The sequence below is a fragment of the Platalea leucorodia genome (assembly GCF_965183815.1).
Source record: "Platalea leucorodia genome assembly, chromosome: 3".
In the NCBI taxonomy this organism is placed as follows: Eukaryota; Metazoa; Chordata; class Aves; order Pelecaniformes; family Threskiornithidae; genus Platalea; species Platalea leucorodia.
In genome coordinates, this window is record NC_138825.1 from 81,672,528 (window position 1) to 81,700,456 (window position 27,929).

General features: G+C 34.2%; 1 protein-coding gene across 9 annotated transcripts in view; it reads left to right on the top strand.

Moving 5' to 3' along the window:
* Positions 1–27,929, top strand: part of ASCC3 (activating signal cointegrator 1 complex subunit 3) — a 284,668-nt gene that overhangs the window by 53,352 nt on the left and 203,387 nt on the right. For all 9 annotated transcript variants that reach the window (XM_082307043.1, XM_082307047.1, XM_082307049.1 and 6 more), the window contains 4 exons: positions 516–657; positions 1,236–1,361; positions 23,667–23,867; positions 24,327–24,467. In XM_082307043.1, the coding sequence (XP_082163169.1) occupies positions 516–657; positions 1,236–1,361; positions 23,667–23,867; positions 24,327–24,467 (610 nt within the window). The remainder of the gene's footprint in view (positions 1–515; positions 658–1,235; positions 1,362–23,666; positions 23,868–24,326; positions 24,468–27,929) is intronic.

Sequence of the window (27,929 nt, forward strand, 5' to 3'; positions counted from 1 at the left end):
AGGCTATCTTTCTTAGTTCCTGTACGCACACTACTTGCTTAAGATTTATGAAGTCTGCACTAAATCTATCAGAACTATCTTTATTTTTTTCCTCTCAAGATTAATGGATACTATTTTCCATGTTGTCAGCTAAAGGGGGTGGGAGGAGTAGGGGAGGGAGAGGATAAGAAACAAATAAGCTGTTGTATTTCGTATTGAGAAAAATGTATTAGGATTGGTATTTAACTGTGAATACATGTTGCTGTATTGCTTGAAAAGAGGCATAACTGTATTTAGGAAAGCCTTGCACTTATTGCGGTGCACTTTTGATTTTTATCTAAATTGCGTTATAAGGAGTTAGTTTAACTGATGCCAGAGAATAACACTGTAAAATTCCTTTGTTAATTATTTTGTGCAATGTTTTTTTTTTCCTTAAATTTCCGCAACTCTTGCTCTGACTTTAATATATTGCATTCAGTTTTTGTGATGGCTGTCTAAAATGGGTAGAATTATTGTAGTTCTATTTCTGCTTACAGAGAACTGGCACTTTTGAATGCTCGAAGTATGCCGGTCCTAGGTAGACAGAGTAAGATAGACTTTGAAAAAATTCATTATCCTCATGTTTATGACTCCCGAGCTGAAGCTATGAAAACATCGGCATTCATTGGGGGTGCAAAGGTATGTGTTTGGTGCATGACCCTTCTTGAACAGTACATCTTTCCCAGTGAATAATGTGCAGCATGGCTCCCTTTGTTCTCTTAGAGATTCTCCTCCTTATCAGAGCCCAATGTATGAAGCAGTGCTTCTTTGTAGAGGGTTTTAAACACTTTAATATATTCTGTTTTTATTTTGACTCTAGAAGAAATAATCTCATTCTCAACTGATGTATTTGTTTTTATTTCCAGGGTCACTTAAATCATTAAAATACTATTTTGCTCTTTCTATCTTTTGGAAATCATTGAATTGACTTTAACAAAATGAATGCTATATGAAATTCTAGACTTAATGGCTTTTAGAATTTAATAAAATGGAGTTATCTTTTTTTTGTCTTTTGGGGACTATTTTCTGAGTAGTAAAACTGATTATTTTCCATTTTGGGGGTTCAGTGCTATCTATAAAATGAATCAGTGAGAATGGCTTTTATTTTGGTTTCATTTTTTGAAGGAAATTGATAAACTGTTGTTCAAAGTGGGTTATACGTAATGACACTTTCTGTTTTCATACTTTCAATTAATTTTCCTGTAATACTGTTTTAGGTGTTCTTACCAGAGGCAGTTCAGAGAGAAAACAATAAAATGTATGAAGAGGTGAAGATCCCCCATAGTGAACCAATGCCTATTGGTATTGAAGAGAAAATTGTTTATATTAAAGACTTAGATGAGGTGAGTAAACCATTTTGAAGTTATTAAATTAGTTTTTACTTTGTATTACAAAAATTTAACTGAAAAAGATTACCAATTAATACTGTGATATGTGATGTGTAAATGCAGCTAGTTAGTTTCTTCGCTACTAATTTTGAGAATATTTTTTGGTGGATGTAGTTCAGTGATATAATCCTTTTCATGATGATTCAGATTCAAGAAATTCCTCCTCTAAACTACTTGTTCATGAGTTGCAATTCTCAATTCCTTTGGCATTACCTGTTCAGCTATTTATGGTTTTAAGCTGTGATCTGAATCACTAAAAAGAAAAGAAAAGATTATGGCAATTCTGTTCTCTTTCTGGAGACCACATGGAGAAGTGAGCCTGGGCTTCTGTATCTTGACTTGTACAGGTTGGCTTGTGACTGCACAGCACTATTTTGCAGTCCATCAGACTAGTCTTATAGTACGATGCAGTTGTGGGTGTACTGAGTTAGTGTTATAGATTGTATGGGGTGCAAAACCTTCCGGAATAGTGGTTTAAGCAGGTGGCAAATCATTATTAGCAAAACTTTGATGATAGAAAATAGAGGGCAGAGAGGAATAATGCAACTAAAACAAACATTAACATTTTCATTTTTACTGATTTAAAATAGTGAACAAGCTGAGGTATCAGAACTAAATTTGTTGTTAGTATTTACAGTTTAGAACTTGCAGTACTCCATCACATGTACCTGCTCACTCCTCATTGTATATGTCAAATGTGTTGATGAATGGAAGATTTGCTATTGATTTGAACAGGGACATAAAGAGCAAGCTGTAGGTACATATGAAGAAGGTTTTACGTTTCTTAGTTGTTCAGCAGTGTAAAACATGGAAAAATGTTTCCCATATTTTTCCCTGTGGAAAAACAGGAAATGAGAATATAAATCTAATACAGTTACCCAGAGCACTTTATTGGGGTTCTGAGTAAAGATTATGTCTTACATAAAGATTTAACTCTTTTAAAACAGAAGACAGTTTGATTTTAGAATCTGAATCTATTCTTTTCTGCTTGGGTGACAGTACTTAATGTCATGTTTATGAAGTGACTGACAGCTTAACTAGATAGAAAAGTTGAGCCACTGCAGCTATAAATGTGACATTTTATATGACAATTTTCAGCATGACAGCTTTTTGCAATGAACTGTCTTTCTTCTAAGCTAAATACTAGCTACTAATCTGTAAACTTTTTGCAAGAAGTACCAATATTTCAATAGACAGTAACTTGTTTCAGAAAAAAATATAGTTCAGACAGAAAATAAATATCTAAAAGAAATAGTTTGCAGATTTTTACACATATAACGTTTAAAATGAATGTTACAAAATGCATCACTTATACAAATTTCACAAATAATTTGTCTCCTTTGTAGATTGTGTATTGTCAAAAGGTATATTTTTCAGTTTTACAGTGAAATTCTGAAATAGAAACAGTCTTCAGAATTTTACTTTTCCATATGTTTCCTATTACAGGAGATCAAATAGGAGTGTCAACAGCAAATACAATTTTGAATGTTTGAACACCTATGTATTTAATTCCCGCTCCCAAGTTTGATACCGGTTTGCAACAAAAGACGACAAATTTATGAATAGTTTGGCCAACTGCAGGACTTGTCAGATTCCCGTTTCCATTAGTGAGACTCATAGATTTGAATCTTATTGAGTAGCACCTTTTTTTCAATGAGGTAAAGAGGCTGAATTTGCCAATGTGTGTGTTGTTTAAGATATACCTGGTCAAGACGTAAATATCTTGGTTAGGGCAAAGTTTCTTTTTGCTTTCTTTGTACAGCTGTTTTAGATCTCTAAGCTCATAAAACCTTGGTTGGTGCTTGAAATTTTTGCCAATTAACTTGAGTCAGTTTAGAGGGCAAGAAGTTTTTCTGTCAATATGTTTTGTTCTTTTTGGTGAACTAGTGTAAGCAAAAGCAGCAAAATAAAATTTTTTAGCTTTCTCCCTAGCATATATAGGTGCTTATAAGATAGCTCTCTTATATCTCTGTATAGATATGTTTGTAGGATTATTTAAAATATAAACAGATGGGCAAGGAGGAGAGGTGTCAGTAAATATAACTGTAGATAGTTGATAGCAGCATCTAAAGGCATCATGATTGACCTTTCTGTTTAAACACGTGCCCTCTTTGAAACTTGAGGGACATCTGTGGGACATACCGGTCGTTGCTTCAGGTACAAAGTACAGCAATTTTTGTACAATTAGAAAATTTCTTAGGCCTTCTACTGGGCTCTTCTTCACTTGGTAACTACCTTGCCCAAGTGTGGAGAGGGTAGGTAGTCAGGAGAAGTACTATACAGCTGACATTCTAGTTTCTTGTGTTGTAGAGGGAAGTGTGCTTCTACTTAGATTTGATTTATGGAAAGTTTTTTTAATGGCTGGTGTAGATTTCTTTTTAAGGGAAAAATTTGTATGCCATTGATAATATAAAGAATGCTACATCTAGATTTGAAAATTTCCAGTGGTACCTTTGCTCATTCAAGGTTAAAAACCTGAACTGCATCAATTTTTCCAAAGGACTGAAAAGAAGTAAACCTCACTATGAAATGTGACCGATAAGAAAGAGCGTAAGAAGAATAGTAGCAATGCAGAATAAAATTAGTTCTTCACTAATGATTTGTACTGGGTACGTTGACAAGAGTGGGTCTGGGAATGTACAAAGACAGACTGAGAAGCTGTGCTGTACAGCTAAGTGAGTGCATTTCACAGACCAAGTATGTTTACAAAAATGCAGCTCATAGTAGCATAAGTATTCACATGGGCAGCAGAGATGGCAGTCAGTGGTATTGCAGAGACTGAAGAGAAAGTCTTCATTATTCAACTTAATATTCACATTACTTAGCAGGTGAAAATTCTGTTATTCGGCTACTAGTTTGCGTTTGTGTCACCTCTGTCTTTTTAACAGACAAAGGAGCTCTATGTGAGAATCTGTGAGGTATAGACATAACATAATGCTGGTAATGAAACTAAATTGTCAAAAAGTTTAATTTACTTCTAATTTTCCTTTTTAAAAAGGGAAGGTAAGAATTAGTCTAAAATGATCTAGTTTGTATTATTTCAACAAATGTTTCACTTTCAACTGAATATTAATGTGAGAATTTTTGAAGTATCATAGGAACTTCTCTTTTTAGTCTCTATGTTTTCATTTGCACAAAAGTAATTTTAATAGTGTATTCTGCAATACGCATGTTACATGGTCAAATACTCCACCCAATCTGCTGACAATGTGATCAAAATCACATAACTCATGAGAAACAGATAGAGAGTTCTTAAAATTAATCTTCAAAGCTCTTAAGGTCAGAACTGAGTTCATGATAGGAAGTTCATTTATATTTTGAATGTTGGCCAAAAGTTAAACCTCTGGATCCTTTCCTTAAGTTGATGTAGACATAGCTTGAGGTGAGAGAAATGTATTCCTCTAAATATTAATTCTAGCAAACCACATTTTAACCACATTTTAAACATGCATAGAGTAATTTTTTTTATTTGTTTCTTTTGTACAAATATAAGGCAAAATGACAAAACTTCCATGAACCAACACCAAAGGGAGCATCAATGCCTTAAACTAGCATCAACATTAACAGGAGGTTCTTATTTATAGGATTGGCAGTGTAGTCAGGATGCACCTTCCACTGCACTCCAGAATGAAGAAATAACACATTTTATCTAGGTCTGGCACTATATTATCTGAAGTCTTATCGCTAGTATTTTCAAAGTAAGTGTTTAGTTTAGTTAGAGCCTCCTTGCAAAGGGTTAGAGCTTTTATAAAGTGTTTAACTTCATGATTAGTTAAATTATTCCACAGGCAGATTTTTCTGAAGTGTCACAGAATCAGTGCCTTCTGCTTTGTCACCTCTACCTTTCTGCACTGTGATCTGAACTGCTTCACCTCCTGCCACAGTCTAACTCCACTTGTGTCATCTCATATTCTTTATTTCCTGCCTCTGTTGAGTTGGGAGCAGGAGCTAGTGGTCTGCATGGAGGGTGCTGTGCTGCTGCTCGGGAACATCTCTGGCGTTCAATGACAGAAGGGTGCACTGCGTCCCACAATAGGAGTTGCAAAGGGGAAGGCTTCTTGCCTTGCTGCAAGGCAGCAAATCACAGCCCCAACTCGATTTGTAGATAATTATTCTTCTTGGCATTTATTATTATTTGGAGAGCTGAGTTTTCACCACAGTACAAGCACATGTGGCTTATAAGTAGCTGGTTGGTCACACCAGTTTAGTCTGAAGTATTATGGTACTACTACTTGTGAAAGTGGCATGCTAACTAGGTTGTTTCAATAACAAGAACTTAAAAAATTGAATAAGCACAAGCTTAGATTTATTAGCTTTGGCTGCTTCACATGCAGCTTGACCATTAGTGAAATATATTGTTTGTACTTACTATAAAGGTGTTTTTGTGCCAGCCTTGTTGCCAAATAAATGTACCTTTAAAGTCATAAACTCAGGTCAGGGAAAGTTCCTCTTCAAGACTGTGAAAACAGGTTTTATCTAACAAATTGCTGTTGGAGAAAAATGACTTCAGCTTTTTACCTAAGTGGGTGTTCAGGGTAGGATTTATTTCTTTGTTTCTTGTTATTTCCATTTCCTTTTACTAGTACTACTTAATGGTCTAAATAAGAAATGCTTTTTTTTTTCCTTTCTGCATTATGTGAAGGAATTATTACAAAATCAATATTCACTTTTTTCCTGTAATGTTTTCTTGTTTTTAGAATTGTACAAGGTAAGTCTACTGAATAGAAGTATGGATGTTTTTACATAAATTACATTTTTCACATCCAGAATGTTGAATCATTTATTCCAAAGTTGATCTTAGTTTATATTTCAGTGGCATATTTTCCAAACAGCAATTGACAGTTTTACTGAATTGAATAATTTTTAAAAATACCTTTTGATTTTATTGAAATCTTGTCATGTATCCAATGAAGTATACTAGAAAATTGCTCCGAGGAAAGTTTACAAGTTCTGTAATCATAAGTCCCAATTCAAGACTTAAGACAAAATATGTAGGTCAAGATACAATGTTTTTAATAGCCGGTAATGTGTATTAGGAATTGCAGGGTGGGCTTCCAAAGTGGACTTCCAAAGAAGGTAGAATATGTGCAATAACAGGTTAAGAAGAATATTGGAGTTAGGATTCTACACTGATGCTAGTCTTAAAGCCTACGAGTTCTGTTTTAATATTCTTCAGTATGTGAGTTAATGAGGATTTTATCATTACTTTAGAATTCCAGGTGCAATATCTACAACTTCTGCATCAAATGGTTTGAATATCTAACTTAGCCTCAGCTGAGGCTTTTGTGCATTGTTTTGTTTAAATTGTCTGAATAAATACTGTTGCTTTGGCTGAAAGCACATAAAAATATGTGCTTTGTGCCAAACCACCAGTTTATTGCCGTCTTGTGTAAAATTATGATCTTTTCCATGAAGAAAATCCTGTTTCTTATTACAAATAGTTTATTAACTCTTCATCAAAAGATCTGTTGCTATGATGTGTAACCTGTAAAGTGGTATTCTGGTTTAAAATTTACCTGTAATCTGATGTTGGAGAAATGCAAACATGTGCTCTGTTGCTGGCTACTAATTCACTGCTGGAAGACACTTGCTGTACTTGAATATATCTCATTGAATGTAATATTTTTACAACATGTACCTCACTTGACTACGGGTTTCCAATTTTTAGATATCACAATATAATTTGCTGAATTCTAAGTAGTTCTTTCCCTTTCAGCAATAGAAAATATCTTCCCATTGTGATAAATCTCTGAAACGTATTTTGAAAAATACTCTTTATTGATATAGCCTTTAATACTACAAATGATACCATGACATTTTTCTGGATTCATAAAACCTTTCTATTAGTTTAAATACTAATTCTTTTGCCAGTAAGATGCTCTTTTTTTGTTCAACAGAATCACTGATTTTGTTGCATGCCAGATTATTAACCTGATTTATTTTGGGTAACACCTTTAAAACAAAACATATCTAAATAATTTAAAGAGAGAAAGAGGCTTGATATGGTAATATCAAATAGACTTGATATGGTAATTGAAATACAGGTACACTGCAGTAATAGCAAGGCTTTATGAATGTCGTAGTATGACTTTGAATTAATTCTGGAATGAAATGTGAAAGTCTGAAGGCCTTGATTTAACATGGCACATCAATGTCCCAGCTCCAGCAAGTCAGAGTTCTTAGGAGCAAAGCTTGGGAGAATCAGGGATTACAATAGCCATGAGTTTGAGAAATTGAAAACTAACACCAAAAGGGAAGATTAGGAACGAAGTAGGTAGATAATAAGAGAATAAATATGTAATCAAGAAATACTTTACAGATGGATAATTTTGTCCAATAATTTGAGATTATCATTCTAAACATGGTTCCACCTATATCTACTTTCTCCTGAAATGAGAGTATTTTTGCATCTCTGAAGTCTGTATCAAAATATATAAAGTAGGTTTCCTACAACATCAGAATAAGAGTTTGTGCTAGTGCTGAAATGAGAGAGAAAAGAGTGAGCTATTTCTGAAGAGGTATACTGAGGATAAAGATTTTCTTTAAGGTAGCGATAATAAAACACAAAAAGAAAGGGACGTGTCATCAGGGATAGTGATATCAAGGCTTTCTAAAAATAAGAAAGCAAGAAATGGAGATTCACATTTTGTTTTCTGACAAAACCCATAATACAACTTCTTTTTGTGAGATACACATCCCAGGTGTGTGCTAGCTCTTAAGAGCTGAACACAGTATTGGATATGTTAATCTCTTAGCCATTTCATGGGTTTCCTCCAGAGCATTTTATTTTGTAACTTGTGCGTTTATTTTAAAATAACATTTTGAAATGCAGTGGTACCTGGCAGTAAGGATTGTGGTATACCCTTAGCATTTGAAAACTGTGATTTTTAACTCAGCAAAAAGATGTGTTTGACACTATTATAGGCTTTGAGAGGACCTATCTCTTAACACAGGATGAGAAATAGAAACTATTCTCTCTGAAACATCTCTGCATTAGGCAGGTATGACATGACTGGAGTCTTTGCCTTAATCCATGATGCTTTTTCCATTCTCAGTCCAAGATTATCATAGACATAAAAAAGATAGTAATATATACATTTTAGATATTGAAAAATATATTTATAAAATATATTTTATATGTATACACAACACATGCATACAACACGTATATGGGGGGGGGTGTACATATATTTCCTATTAATGCAGAGTTGGTTTTTAAAATAACAGATGCTTTTCAACAGACCCATCACCACTATTTTATATATCCTCCCCTTTGCCTCCCTCAGCTTGCCAGATTTTTACTTTTTTATTTTTAAATAGAAAAAAAGATCCGTTTGCAAAAAAGATGGCCAAGCTGATCTGTGTACCTTATTACAGATAGATGTATGTAGGATGCAAAAAAGAGAGGAAGATGATGAATAACTGGAGAGAGACAAGAATCGAAGTATGATCTTGTGTCAGATTTTATGGAGAGCAAAAAGCAGCTTTCACTGAGCAGCAGCCCATATGTATTGAAACAATCTGTGTCAACCCACTGCTGTGGAAGTAATGCCATAGTTCACCTCTTTTGGGATGGGGAGGAATGAAGGTAAAGGAAGCAAATACATCATGCCATTCATGAGTTTCAGAGCTAGACATTATGTAACTGATGAGATGTAAGCCTGTATTTGCTCAAACTACATCCTCCTTGGTCTAGTCATATGATGTGGCTTTTATTTTTGGTATGATGATGTGGATCGAATCACTTTAATGTGATCATTTAAAAGCAGATTATTTTTATAGAAATTGGAAAAACATTCACCAGAGAAGTACAATGAAAAGAGAATTATTGTCCCATGAGAATGGGGAAGTAATGCAGATACTTTCTTAAAATTTTGGGTTACCAGGACTATTGGAGAAATTAATAGATAACCACTTGCACCCACGTTTTCAGATTGTACAATGTTTCCCTGATTATAAACAAACAACCAGCACAACAACTTGCATTGTAACCTTTTTCTTATTCCAAAATAGTGTTCTGTGTCTACCTCTGTCATAAACCTGTCTTTTAGTGGGCTCACAGCAGATTTATTTGCTGTGATTTGACACTGGGCAAGTTTGATTCTTTTTGAATCAGGCTGAATGAAGGTTTCCTTTGCAGTATGTGCTGTCTTAGCTCATCTACACAAATTTTTCAGAAGACTTTTCACAAATGTGAAAAATTATCTTTTTCTTTTTGGCCAATAGGCTTCTCCTTGCTATTCAGCTATAACCTAATGCCTTTCCCTGTCTTGTAGTGTCTTAAAATTGACTGCTTAAAATGTGATCTGATTATTTGTTCTTTAAGTTACCTTTGTCCTAGTGTCATGTGCAGTTTAGTTGAAGACATTTTGTAGTCTTGTGCTTTTATTCTTTTTAAGATTATCAAGGCTTTTGTCTTTTTTCTTTAAACATCAGTTTCTAAACACTGTTAGGATAGTATATTGTATAATACATTACAGCTTTATTTTTAGTGTTGGATTATCTGTACTCATATAAGAGCCTTTTAACATCTTAGAAGTTTGACCGTTGTGTTAGGTGAACAAGCCACATTTAAGACACAAGATGTTGAGGGTTGCAAGGATGCTATGAAAAACTGATATGTTCTTTGTTGTGTCAGTCTGGGTTGTGTTTTTACCCACAATTTTACTTTCAAAGGCTTGATATTAATGAAAATGTATGCAAATGTAGAAACAGTAAGAAAAAAATCCTTGTGAATACGAAATAGTATTTTTCAAATGTCCTTTCATTAGTGAAGTTGTAATTGAAACTTAAACAGATCTTCTCATTTATAGATACTCTGTTTATTCTAAATACTAGTAATGTACAACTTTTTTATTGAAAAGAGCTCTGTAAAATCTGAGTTATCTCTTCTTGGGCAGTATAAGTTTGAAGACAAGAACAACTAATTGGCAATATGGGTCAAAGTCTAATAGTGAGAATATCTGTACTGGTGAATATAGAGAGCTTAATTTCTTGTAGTCTGTTCTTTAAACTGGCATGGCTGTGTATGATATACTAAGTAAAAATTGCTGAAAAATATTTCGTAGATACTGTCAAGTGAGAGCTGCATATTCTAGCAGTTATTTGGGATTTTGGTTGCTCCTTTTCATGCAAATAGTAAATAGGAATAGGAAATGCATTTTTTAATATTAACATGAGGTAAAATTGACTGCATCTGGTTTGAATAAAATGTTAAGCCTGTTTCATTTTCTACACAGCTGCCAAGTGTGTATATATTGTGTAGTGCTGCCTCTGAAATGGTTGAAAACCTGATGGGAACACTTACAAAGGCAAACCAGTAAAGGGCACCAGCTGCTGAAAAGCACCTGCTGAGCCACTGTGGGAGTAGGTGCATCTGCCTGTACCTAGAAGTAGTCTAACAAAGTACCTGCTTTTACCTGTCAGGATTTTAAGTTGTGTAAAGATACAACCAATGAAACTAATTCTGAATACTTAAAGAAAAGAAAAATCTGGAGTGTTATTTTGTGCAAAAGAGCACTACTTCTGAGCAATAGGAGTCTGTGAAAGTTTCTCATTCTCATAACTATTTTATGATTTTGTTTTAATAAAAACAAACCCAGATATGGCAGCCAAAAGCCTCAGCTACACTGTGCATAGTGTCTTACTAAAGGATGAAGTCAGCATGGAAGAGATTATGCTACTGATGAGCAGGCTTCCAGTTTTTGTTTGGCTTAGTTTAAGAGAGGGATCTCGAGGGTGGGGGTTGTGAGAGTATGTATTTCTTTTTTTTGCAGTGTGTTTGATTTGTTGTGGATGGTAACGTGCACGCAAAAATGTTTTACAATCAGAATTCATTAGACAAATTTCCCAAATATTTTTTAAAACTATTGTACTTTTTGATACTTGAACTTTTATTGTTCCCACACATTGGTGACCTTACCACACAAGGTCATCATCCCTCACCTACCTTTTATTTTCCTACAGTAGATCAGGTATAAAAACTTCTGTGAATGCTGCTGGTTTAGTTGGGATTTGGGAGAACAAAATAGCTATGTTCTTGTAGGAAAAAAAAGACTGATTGTGCTTGTAGTCTTCCCTTGTAAAATTTAGAAAAAAGTCATTTAACATAGATATGGTGCTCGAAGACATGGTATAGATGGACTTGGCAGTGATAGGTTAATGGTTGGACTCGATGATCTTAAGGGTCTTTTCCAACCTTGACGATTCTATGATTCTATGAACATCTATATTGTAAAACAGTACTGCTTTCTTGGTTAGCAGTAGTGTGAAATTAACTGAAACAAAGAAGAAAATTGAGTTGTAGGATTATGACAGCAATAGTTAATTCCTCTGGGAATATTCTTCTGTTTGCCATTCTTTCATTTTTACTTGATGTGTTAAAATTATTACTAGTTTTAACTGTTATGACTCTTCAGAGCACTCTGTTAGTTTTTCTGGGTTTTGTCAGGTATTATTAGGAAGAAATAGTTTATGTCATATGTTAAGGGCAAGCTAAAGTAAATAGTTTGAAAATATTATCCTGAAGTGGCTTCTACATTAACAGTTTAAATATTTGTTTCTACATGAAAAATTAAAACCGATGCCTTTGTGTGCATAAAATAGTATTGAATTAATTAGGGTTTATTTAAAAATAAAAATACTGAAAGATATCTATACTTTAAAAGTATATAATAATATGAAGTGCTGTTACCCTGCTCTTAAAGACAGGTTTAAACTTGCTTTCAAAGAAAGACAATATTTAGGCTCCAAATTGTGATGTTCAGCTGACTGTAAATTGAGTGACTTTTATTTATGTATTAAACTTTGTAGAGTAAAACCAATGACCAATAAAAGTCCAGGAAGCATTTCAGGTAGATATGTTCTGCCACAGTGCAGCTGCATGTAGGTCAATCAAATCCAGCTTTCTGGTTCACAGCACTTTTTTCCTCTTGTACTTAATCACTGTGATATTTGAAATCCAATTATATCTACCTGGTGACTTTGCAGCTGTTATGTTTGTTGACCTCATTAGATGATCATAATAAGTGAAACATTTAAATTGAGAAAGCAACTTGTTAAATGGTCGTTTTTCATTCTTTAGGGAGGTACATTTATGTCATTGACAATATAGAGACTTTTTGGTATAAAACACATGCAGAGATCTGTAAAGTTTTTAATGAAAACAACTCAAAGGAGTTTTAGTCATTTTGATAATTAAGACTGGACAGTGAAAAATGTGCTTCTGCTGCGTCCTGTTTAGGGGATAGCCATTTCTCAATGGAATTTCATAGTGCAAGTGTGGAAGAAGAATGCAGTAGTCTGCTTTGCTTTGATAGCATACCTGAAGGCAAGCTTTCATTCTTCAATTTAAACAGAAATACAGGATAGTAGTTTAAGTTTTAATTAAAATTATACTCAAGACCAAAATTGTTTTTCATTTTTAAGAAATGTAATCTCAGAGTGAGAATTTTCAATGATGATGGAAGTGTATGCTAATTCTGATATGCTGTAACATTTAAAAGATTAACTCTCACTGAAAAGATTTTAGACAAATTATAGTTTGTCTGATTTTAATGTTTGTCTTTAATTATCACAAGTTTCAGTACTCTCCTTGAGACACGAATCTTTTATCTAGCATAAGAACGTGCCAGGTCTTTCAGTAATAGAATTGAAATGGAGATTGACCATCAAGGGATTCAATTAAAAATCACGAAACAGTTTTAAATGTTTTTAAAAGGTTTTGGGATAGAGGAGCTACATGACTAAAAGATTGACTTTATATCTGATAGGCTATTCATCTCAGACTTGCAGTTTCCATTAACCTCAGAATCACCTGGTAACTGCTAATATAGTGGAAGTTTTAAAATTTTTGAAGAGTAGTAGTTGTTTGAGTCTGCAGAACAACAGGGAGCAACAAGTAATGTAAAGTCTCTTAAAGCGAGAAACAGCTGTTGTGTGTGCACGTTGTATCTTATTCTAACAAAATGCTTTCTGAATTCTAATTGGAAAATTGGAGTTATCCTACCACCTAATATTTCAGTTAGAATATTGGAACTGAGCACATCAAATAAGAGTGGAGTTATTTTTTCTTTCCGTATGAATAAATAAGTGTGCTTTGTATAATAATAATAATAACAACGGTAATAGAAACCATTTCTTCTTCTGTAGCATTTTGGAAATTAATCTGGAGAAGGGAAATAGGAACTTCTCATTTGCAGGAAACGAAATATAGAGGGAGAAGATTTTATTTAGCTATTCATAGGAATTACATATCATTGAATATAATATAACGAAGGAAACTTCTGTGCAAATATTCCTCCTTCTCTGTGTTTGTTACCTGAATCTGAAAAGGATGGGGACATTTTCTGAGTCATCGGGGACTATGTAGGATTTAGTTTCCTGTGTTCCTGCTGCTTCTTCCTGTTGCTTTTGACACCTGTGGACCTTTGTCCTTCTGGACCTCTAAGCATGAGACTGTCTCCCTGCCATGCGTACTCCTTGGATGGAGACTTTTTGGCTTGTTTTCAAATGTATCTTTAAGCTATATAAGAATCCCTCTCTCAAGTTTTGTATCAGTAATTTGCCTATATCAGAAAAAAAGACTGGTTTGCATATCAATAGCTACTATAGCAGCAAAACAAAAAGTCTGGTCCAGTTGTAACCTGCAGCATGTATCCTCTTCAAAGTATGTGTGAAAGCTCTGTTAGATTTAACAGTATGTAGTTTGTAGTGCTGTTTGCGAAGCAAGAACTGTCGTCTTCATCAGCTTTTCAGTTTTTGTGATTCTGTAGTTTTCAGTGTCTTAATTTTCTATTCATCTAAATCCTGAGAATTGCTGAATGGAAATGCCCAGATGCAGCCCTTTAGAAAGTTTTGTGTCTTTATGCTGACCCATACCTCAATCATTCACATAAGTCTGTGTGGTATGGGAGGGTCTGGAATTTTTCTAATGTCTCTCTCTTCCTCATGACCACCATTTTTCAGGTTTGGCCAAAAACTATGTGCTGTTTTCTGTCAGCACTCTCCGTCCCTGCTAGATTTTCCAGTTATCTGTCTAGGCTAGTTGCAGTAGCCACCCCTTTTTTGAGATGAACATATGCCCTCATCAACAGAACTTACTGCTTAGAAATCTTTTTTCTTTGTTTTCTTTTTTTTTTTTAATGTTAGTAGTGACATATTCTTTCAAAACTGCGACAAGAATATGGAAGGAAAAGAATAAATTATATCTCTCTTGATACAATGCAGTCGCTTCAAAATTCTGCCAACTAGTTCAGAAATGGTGATTCATGCATGAATTCGGCTTTCAAAAATTAGTTTGTGTGTCCTTTCCTATCATATCATAATCTCTTTATTTGGGAAAAGTTAGCTAAAACTGTTCTATATTGGTTGCATAAAAGGGCTTCAGTTTTTATGCTGCATGTTAGTAGAGTGACTGTTTTCTCACCAGTGGCCAGAATTTATGTAATTCCTTTCACGATGCCCTCATTATCTTTCCTTCTTATTTGTTGGGTTTCTCCCTCTGTCTTGCAGTGTCTATATTCTTGAACAACTAGAAAAGGGGTTTCTGTATTAACTCTTTGGTTACAGTTACTTTTGAGACAGTGTGCCTCTAACAGTGGTTGTTTTTCCTTTTAAAGAGACACACGGTGTTTTCCCAGGGGAATAAATTAAGGGAGCAATATGCCATCAGCAAAGCTAGGAGTCTGTTTTAGTTGTATACAAGTGTAAGAAGTTATGAGAGTATTCTCTGAATTGAAAAAAACCTAAACCCGTAGAATAGGCTGTGGCATATAAACATGAGTTTCCTCATTACTCCATCTAGAAGAGTCAGGGAGATGTCAATATATGGTAGTCCAGGAGGAACCTTGCTGTTAAGGGTGACAACATTTTAAATGTTTTAAACTTCATAGAGATTTTTGTATTTCACCCTTGAAAGTTCTTAGCTTTGTCTAGCATTAAGTTATTTTTAAATTTTAAAGGAAAGAAACCCTCTTTATTTGATATTGTTAATAGGGATGAATTGTGAGCAAATTAAACTGAAATCCTTCTGCCCGCATAAAATTTTAACTGCTAATGTTATGGGGAAATGCCACAACTGTTGCCAATTTTCCTTTTGCTATTTTCTTACTAGCTGCATTACTTTAAGGTAATTTTTGTGTGTAATTCACAAATGGCATCAGAAAGCTCTAATAGGAGGCTGTGTTCTGATCTCCATTTCATTGCTATAATCTGGAATAATTCTCTTGACATCAGATACTTTTGAGTTTACAATTGTGTCATTGAAATCAGAATCTCACCTGTGTGTCTGTTTGGATGCCAAAATTTATGTACATTTGCTGTGCTGTAGAAATAGTTGCTTTTATGGAAAAGTCTTTCTGAAACACTTTGTTATCCATTTCCTCAAATCAAATCACCAGAGGGTATAATCATTCTGTCTATAATCTTTTGTCATATTATAACTAGGCTGAGGAACACAATAATTCTCCCAGTGCGGGAAAGAGATTCCCCAGGCTGTTTCAGTGTTTTAACTCAGAGCAGTGAAAGCCTTGGAGCTATGGTGCTTTCCCATCATTTCCATCAAACTGATTATGGGTCTATATATGCAGAAGTCTTTGGTTTTAATCTATACATTGAACCAAAGAATATTTCTCAATGTTGTATTTTTAATACAACAATAAGTGGTTGAATAATTCAGAAATCTATAGAAAAGGTATGACTGCTGCAGTTGTTTGTATAGCTTAGATCATCAAGAGAATAGTTTAGATAATGTTGGTGGCAATGTATCTATAGACTTAAAAGGATTTTTGTTGAAATAACTTCAGGCATGTTAACTCTTAGTTGTCAAATATGAAGCTAAATATTTTCCCTAAAAACTCTTATTTTTTAATAGATCTCTCTTCTTTCTTCAAGAGAGCAGATGGTAGGACTGATGATTTGAAAAAACAAACAAACAAACAAAAAACCCAACAGACATAGGGGTTTTTATTCTTTGATTTTATTTTTTTATTTTATTGGCTGTTTTTTTCAAGGAGTGCCTATGTTACCATAGTTAGAAGAAGACTAATACACTACTAGCTTTCACTGCAATTTGTTTTTTAATGGAACTGTTCTGGGCTTCCTCTGGATGGAGACTGGTTCTTCTCTAATGAAAGTTTTTTTGTTGAAGACCACTCACTGTTACAAGCTGTCTAGAATTTTCACATTTCTGAGAACTGAATAATTGTCAGACAAATAACAGTTTCAGTGTCAGGCAAACATGAAGTCTGAAAGTCTGGAGGGGAAATGCTTAACCAGGATTTAAAACCAGCATTCCAAATAAAGTAAAATCATAAACATTTTCATAGTTTGTGTGCTATGATAGCTTTAAGCAGAGATAATCCTTTAATACATAATGAACATATCTAATTTTTTTTTCCCTTAGGATGCTTCTTTATTCTTGTGAACTCTCTGTCAGAATCTAGGAAAATTTTGCGGTGTTTGTTTTGAGTTTAATGACACTAGTATAACTTGAAAGTATGAAAATTTCCCTGGTTTCCGATGGCTACTGCTACTTAAATACCTATTGCATTAACCAGTGAATGTGGTGATAGTTTTAAAAATCAAGACTCCATACTTTTTTAAAACATGATGTTTAATTCAAATTAAAAACATATTCAGGAGAGCCTCATGGGCTGTGATTCTGTGTTCTATAGGATGTCAAAGTATAATTTTACCCTTATGGTTCATTATCTGTCATTTCTAGGAATTTCTTCTGGCTTCTTAATCTAATTAAGGGACTTTCATGTGAGGAGAGGCTGAGAGGGCTGGAGAAGAGGAGGCTCAGGGGGAATCTTACAAGTGTATATAAATACCTGATGTGAGAATGATTAACAAAGAGGGAGCCAGACTCTCCTCAGTGGTGCCCAGTGACAGTGCCAGAGGCAATGGGCACAAATTAAAACACATGAGATTTCATCTGAGCACAGGGAAGTAATTTTGTACTGTGAGGTGGTCAAACACTGGTACACCTAGCCCAGAAAGGTTGTGGAGTCTCCGTCCTTGGAGATAATTAAAACCCAGACTGCACAATCCTGGGCCACCTGATCCTGCTTTGAGCAGGGGGGTTGGACTAGATGATCTCCAACGTAAATGATTCTGTGGTCTGTGATTACTGCTAATAGTGACATGGATAGCTATACCATGCAAGACTTGCTTTTAGTTCTAGTCTAGTCACTTGTAGCACGTACACCTTTAAAACCAGCTGCTGGTTCTCTGGTGCCTTTTGTTACTTGCATCTGTCTAATGTGTTTTACTCCAAGCTTCCTTTATAGCACATAGCTCTTCAGGTACTACACTTTGGATGAGACATAACTTGTACTTACTTGAAGAAATTGTAATGCTGATGATGGCCCAAAGCCAATCCTAAGCTCTATTTGGTATGCTTGTATAATTTTCATATCTTTGTATATGCTACTTGTTCCTACAAAAATTGTCCCCCTAAGTCCAATGAAATCTCACTGATATGATTTGGTGCTAAATGGAGCAGGTCCAAACATCATGCAGTTTTTCTTTTACGTGTTATGAGCCTTTGCTTAAAATGTATATACGCACTTTGAAAGACAACATTTCAGACTTTGGGGCAGGTAGGAAATTATATTCTCAAATAGTACTCCTAAGATAATATAAAAATAATTTTACCTTTATGGTATTTATACAGTTATATTTTTATTATTGTTCCTAAATCTCATGAGCTACCACCTCCATGAAAGTAGCAGAATATGAAAAGTATCATCAGGAGAGGGAGGCTGTGGAAGTCTCCAAGTATAACATCTATGTTTATTTCTGAGTGTACCTTCAGTAACAAAATAGGATTTACACTGGCACAAAAGTGCTTTAAGTGTATATATGCATAATTAGAAAGCAAGACTACTAAATGTTTGTAATTTGGAGGGATAGTGGGAATGCATTTATTAAAATGTGTATGTGTATATACATAAATATACAAATACATATTTGCATGCGTGTATGAATGTGCATGCATAGATAGGTGTTTGAACCAACAACATTCCAAAGTATAGCAAAGGAGAAAGATGACCTAGAGATTATTTATATGTTAGGACAAGGGACATCTGAACCTCATTTCCTGAATTTCATGGATTTTCTGTAAAACAGCATGGATTAGCCATGCTATTACCAGTTAGATCAATTATCTTTTTAACTGAAAGTGCAATAGAACACCTGACTGCAGAATGGGATTTTTTGCACCTGAAATATATAAGGTCCTTTGATTAAAATATATCTACATTAAAATTAAGCCAATGAGTAGGGAAAATGCTGAAAGTTTGAACATGGTTTATGAGTGCAATGGATTATCTTTATGATAAATGAGTAGTAATCTTATTATTTTTTTAACAGTACAACAGAAGAAGTCATTATTATAGAACATTTATTTTAGGTGGTTTTATGCTATGGAAATTAGTACAGATGACTAACAATTTCTTTATTTCAGACCATGAGAAAATTTGTCTAGTATTACATGAAAACTGGAAAAATGAATGTGGACAAGACAAAATCTCTTTTGGAATGAGGAATATAAAGAAAAAATCCTGTAGATAAATCAATAATATATGGTAATTCTAAGGGAGATAACACCCAAGCATATTTTCTGGATAAATTGCTAAGAATTAAATATGGTTGTATTTTTTTCCAGTGTTGCTCCGGATAGATTAGATAAGACATATTATGCTATGTCTGTGCATGCCAATACTGAATTTAGAAGCTGCTACTAAAATGCTGGCATTGTACCTTGAAGTTGACTTAAGAGCACACTGGGCCACCAAGTGAAAATCTGTGATACTGAGGTTAATTGCATCTGACAAGCTGTTTCTGTCAACTAGTATTAATGCATAAAGTGGTACGGAGAGTGAAAGAAGATCTCAGCTTTTAATGGAACTTGTAGTTAGCACCCTTTTGTTCTGGGTGAGGGAGAGTGCTATAGACCATAGATAGACCACAGCAGGTTTCACAGGTATGCCTTGCGAAACAAGTGAGTATCTTCTGTATCATCTTTATTAAACTTTGTAGAACTACAAGGTCTGGCTAGTGAATTGCATGACTAAAACTCTGTCTAAAAGTGCTGATGGCCTGTGCTACTCAGAACGGACACTGTTACTACTGTGTTGTTAAAGCAGTTGTGTCTCTGAGCTGTAGCTTGCCTGCAGACTGAATCGTATGGACTCATTCATGAATATTACTTTAATGACATCAATGGTTTTGTCCTATTTCTAGATTGCTGTTAGAGTACCAACACACAAATATCTTTTTAATGAAATGACTAATTTAGAATATCTTCATTAAGTGTAATTTTATTTACTCATAAATGCATTTGTTGTAGTAGTAAATTCCTTGGGAAAGAATTGGAAAGCTTACTGAAGTAAAAATAAAGGTTTTATACATTCATATCAGAGCTGCCTTGAGTATCATCTGATTGGTGGAAAGAGTTGCTTCTCAGTGGTCTTTTGCATTAATTCATGCTTATGTAAAAATGGCAGCATTTTAGACGTGAAATTGTGTTTGTTGACAATAACACTCAGATTGTATTCTGCTTACAGTTCCTTTGGTTCGTGTAGAATTCTAGGGATAAATCAGCTGTGGAATAGAAAGCTGAAGAATGTTGCATCTCATTCACCTTCAGTAAAAAACAGATTCTGTCATCCAGTGGCTACCAGTCCTTTAAGCAAGAAGGGATTTCACTGGTTTATCTGAAAAAGCTGTAGAAGTCTTGACTGATGTTAATATGCCGGAGGGAAAAAAATTGTTTTCAGCTTTCAAACTAGGCAGTTTGTGCAAATGACAAAAAAGCAAATCTTCTTGTACATTTGTCAAACTGTGGACTTCTGTGCATACTATTGCATTTCTATCTGCTGTCCATTTTTTTCTTACTGTTTTTTTATGGGCAGAACTACTGTTTTTGGATTATGCACTTGTACTTACTGTTGGGAATAAAATGAAGTTTTGGGGAAGGATAACCTGTAATATTTTTTGCAACCAAATCAGGTTGGTTTGAAGAAGTCTTAAGATACTGTTTTTCTCTGGAATTCCTTTCTCTTGTAGCTTTTTTAATCCTTAATATGTTCCTGCAGAGTCGCCTTTCAACGAATGTTGTGCATTGACTGTACATTGTGATTGTGAATGTTGTGTATTGATTTGTCTGTGCCCGCATTTTTCTTCTGAGTTGCTTAACAATTAATTAGTGTGTTGAATGAAAGTCTAGATTCTGGTCAGAATACCATTATTAAAAAAAATACTTCTAGTTCTTAACCTGGCTTTCATGGGTTTTATTTTTTATTAATCTTTATTCCACTCTTAATATTCCAGTTTCAGTAGGCTTAGCGCCTTTCCAGAAAACAAGCTGAGGTTCGTTTTTCTAACTTGTTACACAGCTTCCTCTGGTGCTTCTGGAACATCTGTTTGTTTATTGCTGCTTACCAAGTCTGTCTTAATCCATGATGTTACTACTTTACAATAGGAAAAGAGGCAGGAAATTATTTTTATTTATCTAATTTTTTTTTTTTGGCCAACAATTGCATGTCCAGGGCATATATATATATATGTATATGTAATTTCTTCCAAATGTAGAGGAAAAAGATGTCTTACACTGCCCACGTAAAGATTAAGAGAAGCTGGAACAATATATTCCTACAGGCAGTAGTTTAAGAAAACAAAGACATACTTTATTTAAGGGTATTAACAATCACACAACTGTAAGGAGACCTGTATGTATAAAGCCACGCGTGTTCAACTATGTGACTGTGAAAAATTCATGTCGTCCTTTTCTGAAAATACTTACACCGGACTTCATTTAGACAATGATATTTGTGATTTTGTTTAAAAACTGCCTCTTTAAATAATATACATATTGTGCAATTTAGGGATTTCTAGTTCAGTTCTGGAATCACCAGTTGTGTTGGTGAGTTTCTCTCCATAGATCCTCTATTATAAACACTGTAGGCAGTGTTTATCAGTGTGAACTTTACTGTGTTTATAACAGCGTCTAAAACCAATTAGATGGAATGGGAGGGAAAAGGAAAAATATAACCATTTTCAAAGACCAGTCAAGAAATCTCAAAATGAAGTAACAGGCAAATTAGAAACCTAAAATGACTAAGGAGGCCATAAAAATAGCTGATTGGACTCTGATAGCACTAACGTAATCAGCAGGTCTCCAGGAGACCCATCAACACTTTATAATACTCTCATTCATGAAGATGAAGTGAATTTTGAAGACAATACACCAAATAAACATTATGTATACACAATTTGGTGCAAAACAAATAAGCTTTCCCCCTGCAATCTTGCAAGCGAATAAACTGTGGAAGAACATTAATAGTGAAAACTGCTGTAATCCTGAAATTCAGCCACTTAAAAAATTGAAGAAACTTGATGAAAAGTACTGGAAGTACTTGCATTAGATACATTTTTTTTTTTTTTTTTTTTTTTTCTTCACCAAACACACTTAACTGTTTAGAATAGATATTTAAATGTATTTGAGATGTGTCAATCCTATAAATACAAACGCAATCCATGACTTGAATGGAACTTGTTTTTTCAGTGTTGCACAAGACGTTTTCAACCTGAAAGCTTTGCTAAGACAAAAGTACTGCTAAACTGAAAAGCACATTTTTCAAAAAGAAATAATGTGTTGGTTGCATAGCATTTTCATTGACTTTATATCAATGAATGTTGTTTTTTAATAAAGTCCTCTAGAATAAAACTACAATTGGCCGGTCATTAAGTACGTCATTCCTCTACATTTAAGAGCAGAGCATTGTCATGTGTTGTGAAAATGGTGTATTAACCTAAATTTGTAATTTGCATCTCAGCCCCTCACATGAGTCTACTAAAAAGAAACTGCAGCAAAATGATAGACCTAGTGCTGTTTGTTGCAAAGTTAAATAAAATAGTTGATTGGAATAGCAATGAAGCCCTCATTCCGAAGCTTGCATTACATGAGGTAGTAATAAATTGGGTCCTGCTCAAATAATTTGCTTAGAATTGGAAAGAATTTTATTAGTATTGGAGAGGCTATTACCATAGCAAATGACTGTAAATTAACTAAAGCGCCCAGAGTAGTGGAAAGAGGGAGATTTTCAGAAGGTGCTTTCAGGACTGTTCTTTACAGTGAATTTGTACTTTTGTGGTTTCCTGCAATTAAAATAAAAATTATAATTGTCAAAAATGTAAGTAAGATGCTTCTCATGATTATTAGTAGAAGCAGTGCAAATAATTAAATCTGTAGAAAGGAAATAATTCTGTTCTGCAGTCTGTTTTAAACGTCTGTGAAAAGTAACTAAGAAAAAGCAAGTTTATTAGAAAATTAATTTTATATCTTAAGGGTCTGTTCTTCAGTTGCAAAAATTTTAGAAACTTCAAATGCAGAAATTGTAACTGTCTACAGCAGTACTTTCTTGGTGAAAATCTCATTTTTCAGAGAGACCCAGAGGAACAAAGTATTTTTATCATTGATGATTTGTACTTTATAAGATTTAAACATGCATTAAACTATAATAACTATAATTATTATGCCTGTATTAACTATATAATTTAATTTTTGAAGACATTCACAAAGTTTATTTGGGACTACACATGCAAGTTTTATGTTCCTTTTGGAGGCTGCAGTTTGCTGAAAGTATTGTTGGAGAAAGATCTTAGCATTAAAAATTGCAAGATGGAGATTTCCTCAGAAGCAAAGAGAACGTTGTTCCTGACTCTGTGTGTGTGTGTTTGCATAATAAAACTTTATTGCACAAAATTAATCATAAATAATTTTTAAAATCATGTGTTTCTTCAGCAGGTTCTTGTGTATTGCTGAGTCTTCTTCCACTAGTTTGTCATTTTAGATTTAAAGATGTTTATTCTTCTAATCTGACTATTGCTGTTTTACTGATGTTTAATTATTAATAGGTTGTTATTTTACTGTATATTAGTTTTGGTCACACACTTGATTAAAAACAAATTGAATGCTGAAATAGCATGTGGCTAAAGATTTTGATTAATTTTAAGAGATGTTATCCTGCTATATTTTGTTTTCCTTATGGATTCAGTATTTGAGGGTTGGGTGGGAGTGGCAGCCTCAGAATAAAAACCTTGGAATAATAAATATATATCAACAGGTATCCTAAGTTTTATTACCATGTGTTCTTTTTCTTATGGTTAATATATGTACACACACGTGTGTGTGATATATATATATGAAAAATTTTTTGTGTGTGTGTTTTTGTTCATTGTTTGTTTTAACAGATTGGACAACTTGCTTTTAAAGGCATGAAAAGACTAAACCGAATCCAATCTATAGTTTTTGAGACTGCCTACAACACAAATGAGAACATGCTGATCTGTGCCCCCACGGGAGCTGGGAAGACTAACATTGCCATGCTGACAGTCCTTCATGAAATTCGCCAGCATGTCCAGCACGATGTTATCAAAAAGGATGAGTTTAAGGTAGGAGTTTAATGAACCAAGTAACAGCTTTTTAACTTGTAAGGTAAAAGCCATTATATGTTACACATGGAATATGAAATCAGGAAGTTTTCAAGGGTATTACTCTTTTCCAAGTCAAAGATAAGGCTAGTTTTTATTTACTTCATTATTGTTAAAGCTATTCTTATTTGTGTTCTAAAAATCTTATTATGTGAGTAAAAAGCTATGAAAATGCATTTAGCTTTGATGCAGAACCAATTTTCTAAGTGATGAGGCTGTATAAACAAAATCCATTGTTGTTTAAACAGCTGCACACTTATCCAACAAAGATAACCACTTTTCATATATCACTATTAAGATTTTTCACTGTAAGTGCCTGGCATCATATTTCACAATAAATTGTGATTTGTAATGGTTGCCATGCAACAAACGGCACTGTGGGGTTTGCTCATTTATCAAGCGAGTGTCCTTTTGGTGCAGATTGTGTATGTTGCTCCTATGAAGGCTTTGGCAGCTGAAATGACAAATTACTTCAGCAAGCGTCTGGAACCACTAGGCATTACTGTGAAGGAGCTGACTGGTGATATGCAACTGTCAAAAGGTGAAATTCTGCGAACACAGGTATGTTTAATATTTTAAAATATTGTTCTGTGTGTGTATTCATACCTTTTCATAGGTACGCTGGTCTTTTCTTCAAACTCCATGTAAAAGCATTGGTGAAGCAGCTGAAATGTTATCACTTAGTCTGTAATTACGCTGGTTACGTTCCAAAATGTGACTTTCAATTCAAAGTGATTAAAACACTAATACATCTGAAATATCTTAAGTAATGGGCTCATTAAACTCTTTGGTTTCTGCCATTTAGACTTACTACTATGGTGCCCCACTCCCATAAAACCTGTGTATAAACTCATACCTGATTTCCAGCTTGTGAACCTTAGTGGGTTGTGCCCCTACCCTTTCAGGTTTATAAACCAAGTGTTGTATGTATGTGTTTGCAAGAACCTAATATTCATAATTTCAGATTTCACATTATTTGGTAATAACCATCTCTGAAAAGTTGAAGGTCTGGTCTGCGAATGGTAAATTCTAAATAAATTTGAAATGCTGTAATAACATTGTTGCAAATATGTCAAATTAATACTTAACCTCTTTTTTATTAAAAAAAAAAAAAAAAAAAAAAGCTGTAGGTTCCTGTTAATGGCTGATCTTACTTTTCCTTTTTAAGGACAAATGAGGAAAAGTGTAAGACATCACTAGGTTAAACACTTGAACATTCATAGAAATGAATAAAATTTGTATTTTTAGCCTCATAAATAGTATTCCGTAGATGGAGATTTTTCTGTTTTAGCAGATACTTCTTGTCACATTAATTTCAGGCAAATGCTGTTTGTGTCAGTGAAAGATCATTTTTCCAAAATATTGAGATACTTTGGTATCTGTTCTTACGTAAAGTTCCTTGTAATTACCCTTTCTCCTCCTGCCTGGTCCTGCCAGAATAAGACTTGGTTGTATTATCGATATGAACATTTAGAAACATAACTTGTAGTAATTATTGATTCAGATGAGTTATATTTTGCCAGTCTTAGCTTTGATGTATTTTACATTTTTATGACAAGACTAGAGAAAACTCTTCACATGACAAGAAAAGATGTCTATACGTAATTAATTATAAAGAGGACCACTGCAGTAATCTCCTATGAAGTCTTGGATAGCAATCATCTTTGTTAGGAGATGTATATGCATGCATATTGACTCATACAGTCACAATGGTGTGGTAACCAATAAATAACAAACCAATATCAATGAGTAACAGCAATATCACTGGTACTTGATCAGAATTACTTTGCAACACCATCAGCCTAAAATTTGGGTATACAAAATAAAAAATTTTTCAATAGGGACTTTTAATAATTGAAATTATTTACATACACCAAATCATCATATGAAATTACTTCCTGTTTTCACAATACTTTTCAGCTAGGGCACATAATCAAGTAGGTCAGAGTTGTAATAGTGAAAGAGCATGTGTAATCACTGCCAAAACTGAAGTGACAGTGGACAAGCCTGCTCTGAATGTAACTACAAAGTTCAATGAACAGAATGAATGTAGAATGGAAAAGTGCTATTTTCTCTTGCTCTCAGAGTTTGCAACGTAATTCATAAAATCTCACCTCATTACTAAAACTCTGCTTACATCCAGTAAAAAAGTACGGGAAAAAAAAAGTACCACAAAACCCAACATTTTGGGCATTATTAAGAAATGTGTATGGAAAATAGTTTATAAAGTTGAAATTATATTACTCTAGTAATGGGAAATTATTAATATATACAAAGTATTAATTTAGAGCAACATAGTAACTTAAGTGTAGAAAGACTGTCTGCTTCCTCATGCTCTCCTATTTCAGTCCAAAATACCACTAGTAGCATAATTCTTCATTTTCTTTTGGGGAGGAGGCTAAGGTAGATTTATGTATAAAAATAAAGAAGAAATGGCAAGGGGAGGACCTAGGTAAAAATCTCTTTTTTTTTTCTTTTTTTTTTTTTCTTTTTTTTCTTCTCCCCCCCTGCCGTCGACTCATCTCACTGCTTTGAAATTTATTTTTTTTGTTTGAAACTTACTCATCTTCGGTAGTTCCTAAACGTTTTGGGGGAAAGGAGGTGGAAGAAAAATGGTCTCCAGAAGAGGAAAAATTTGGAAACCATTATGTTTTTTGTGACCCCAAATTTAGTTCCAAGATTTTTCAAAGGAACTATAATTAGAGCATTGATTAATTTCGGTTCTGCTTTTACGCCAATAATAGTATTACTACTTTGCTCTTCAAAACATTGGAAAGGTTAAAAAGACAAATATATAAAGTCCAAAAATTCCGGGACTACGAAATATTAATTTTTTGTTTTCTTTTGTTTGTTGTAGCTACTCAGTCTTTCCTTATGATTAATCAGAATTGTAGGAAGTGCAGAGGAGAGAGAATACCAATCCAAGAGTTACTGATGTAATTGCTGCCTCTGTTCCTCTTGCAGACTCTGGAGCCCAGCAGCGGGCTTTGTTTTATCCGTGCTTATCAAAGTGCACAGAAAATACATGGCCTTATTATAAACTGAGGAAAGAGCACTTATTTGTGCTGGATCTTGCCTATTGCTCTTTGCATATATTGTTTCCTGTGAAAATTCATGAGCTTTCTTTCATCAACTATGCACTTAAACCACCTTGTCCAAGCAGGTTTCTTTCATTGCTTTTTACCCTATATTAAATTGATTCTTGCTTCAAAACTGTATTTTACTTGTCAGCCTCTCTAATGTATACATTTCTCAGACAGGAATACTGATACGTGTTGCTGCTTTATTTATAGTTTCAGAGGTGCTTTGCCAATCATCACCCTGCTTTCTAGGCTTTACTAGTGGAATAGATGAAGTACCTGTGTTTAACAATAAAGCAGTTTTTCCTGTAAGAAGTAACATTATAGCAGGTGGATGCATGCACGCAATTTAAATACACCGGGATAGTATATATAGTATGGGGGATAAAAGGCAGGAGTAGGATCATCAACTGAAGTAGATGCAGGTATTTCAGGTTGGATCACTGTTTCAAAAGATCTCAGCTGATTCTTCTAGGAAACTGAAGGCCTGATATAAATCTTCTGTGACAGTTGTCTTCTGCCTCTTTCCTCAGCAGTTACATTTCCACCATCTTCATTTTCATCCTCAGGTGAATCAAATCAGGCACAATGAAAGACATAAAAATGAGGAGATTGTCAGGTATTAGTTAGAAGTAGCACTTTAGTGACAATCCTGATAATTTTCTCCTGCTTTTCCGTCCTTCATGGTTCATCCCTCATACTTTGCCTGTGTGTATTGGAATACGTGTATTTCGTAAGTCATTACATGCAACTGTTATGCTTACTCTGATGAGGAAAAATTGCTTTATCTGATAAATTGCTAACTGTCTCACTTCTCAGGAATCCACCCTTAATGTACAGTGGCGTCTGCCTTTGTTACTTATTCTACAAATATTTTTAAAAGATGAAAATGCTAGCCAAAAAAAAGTAATGAGTAATTTAAATTTTCATTCCTTTTATGATG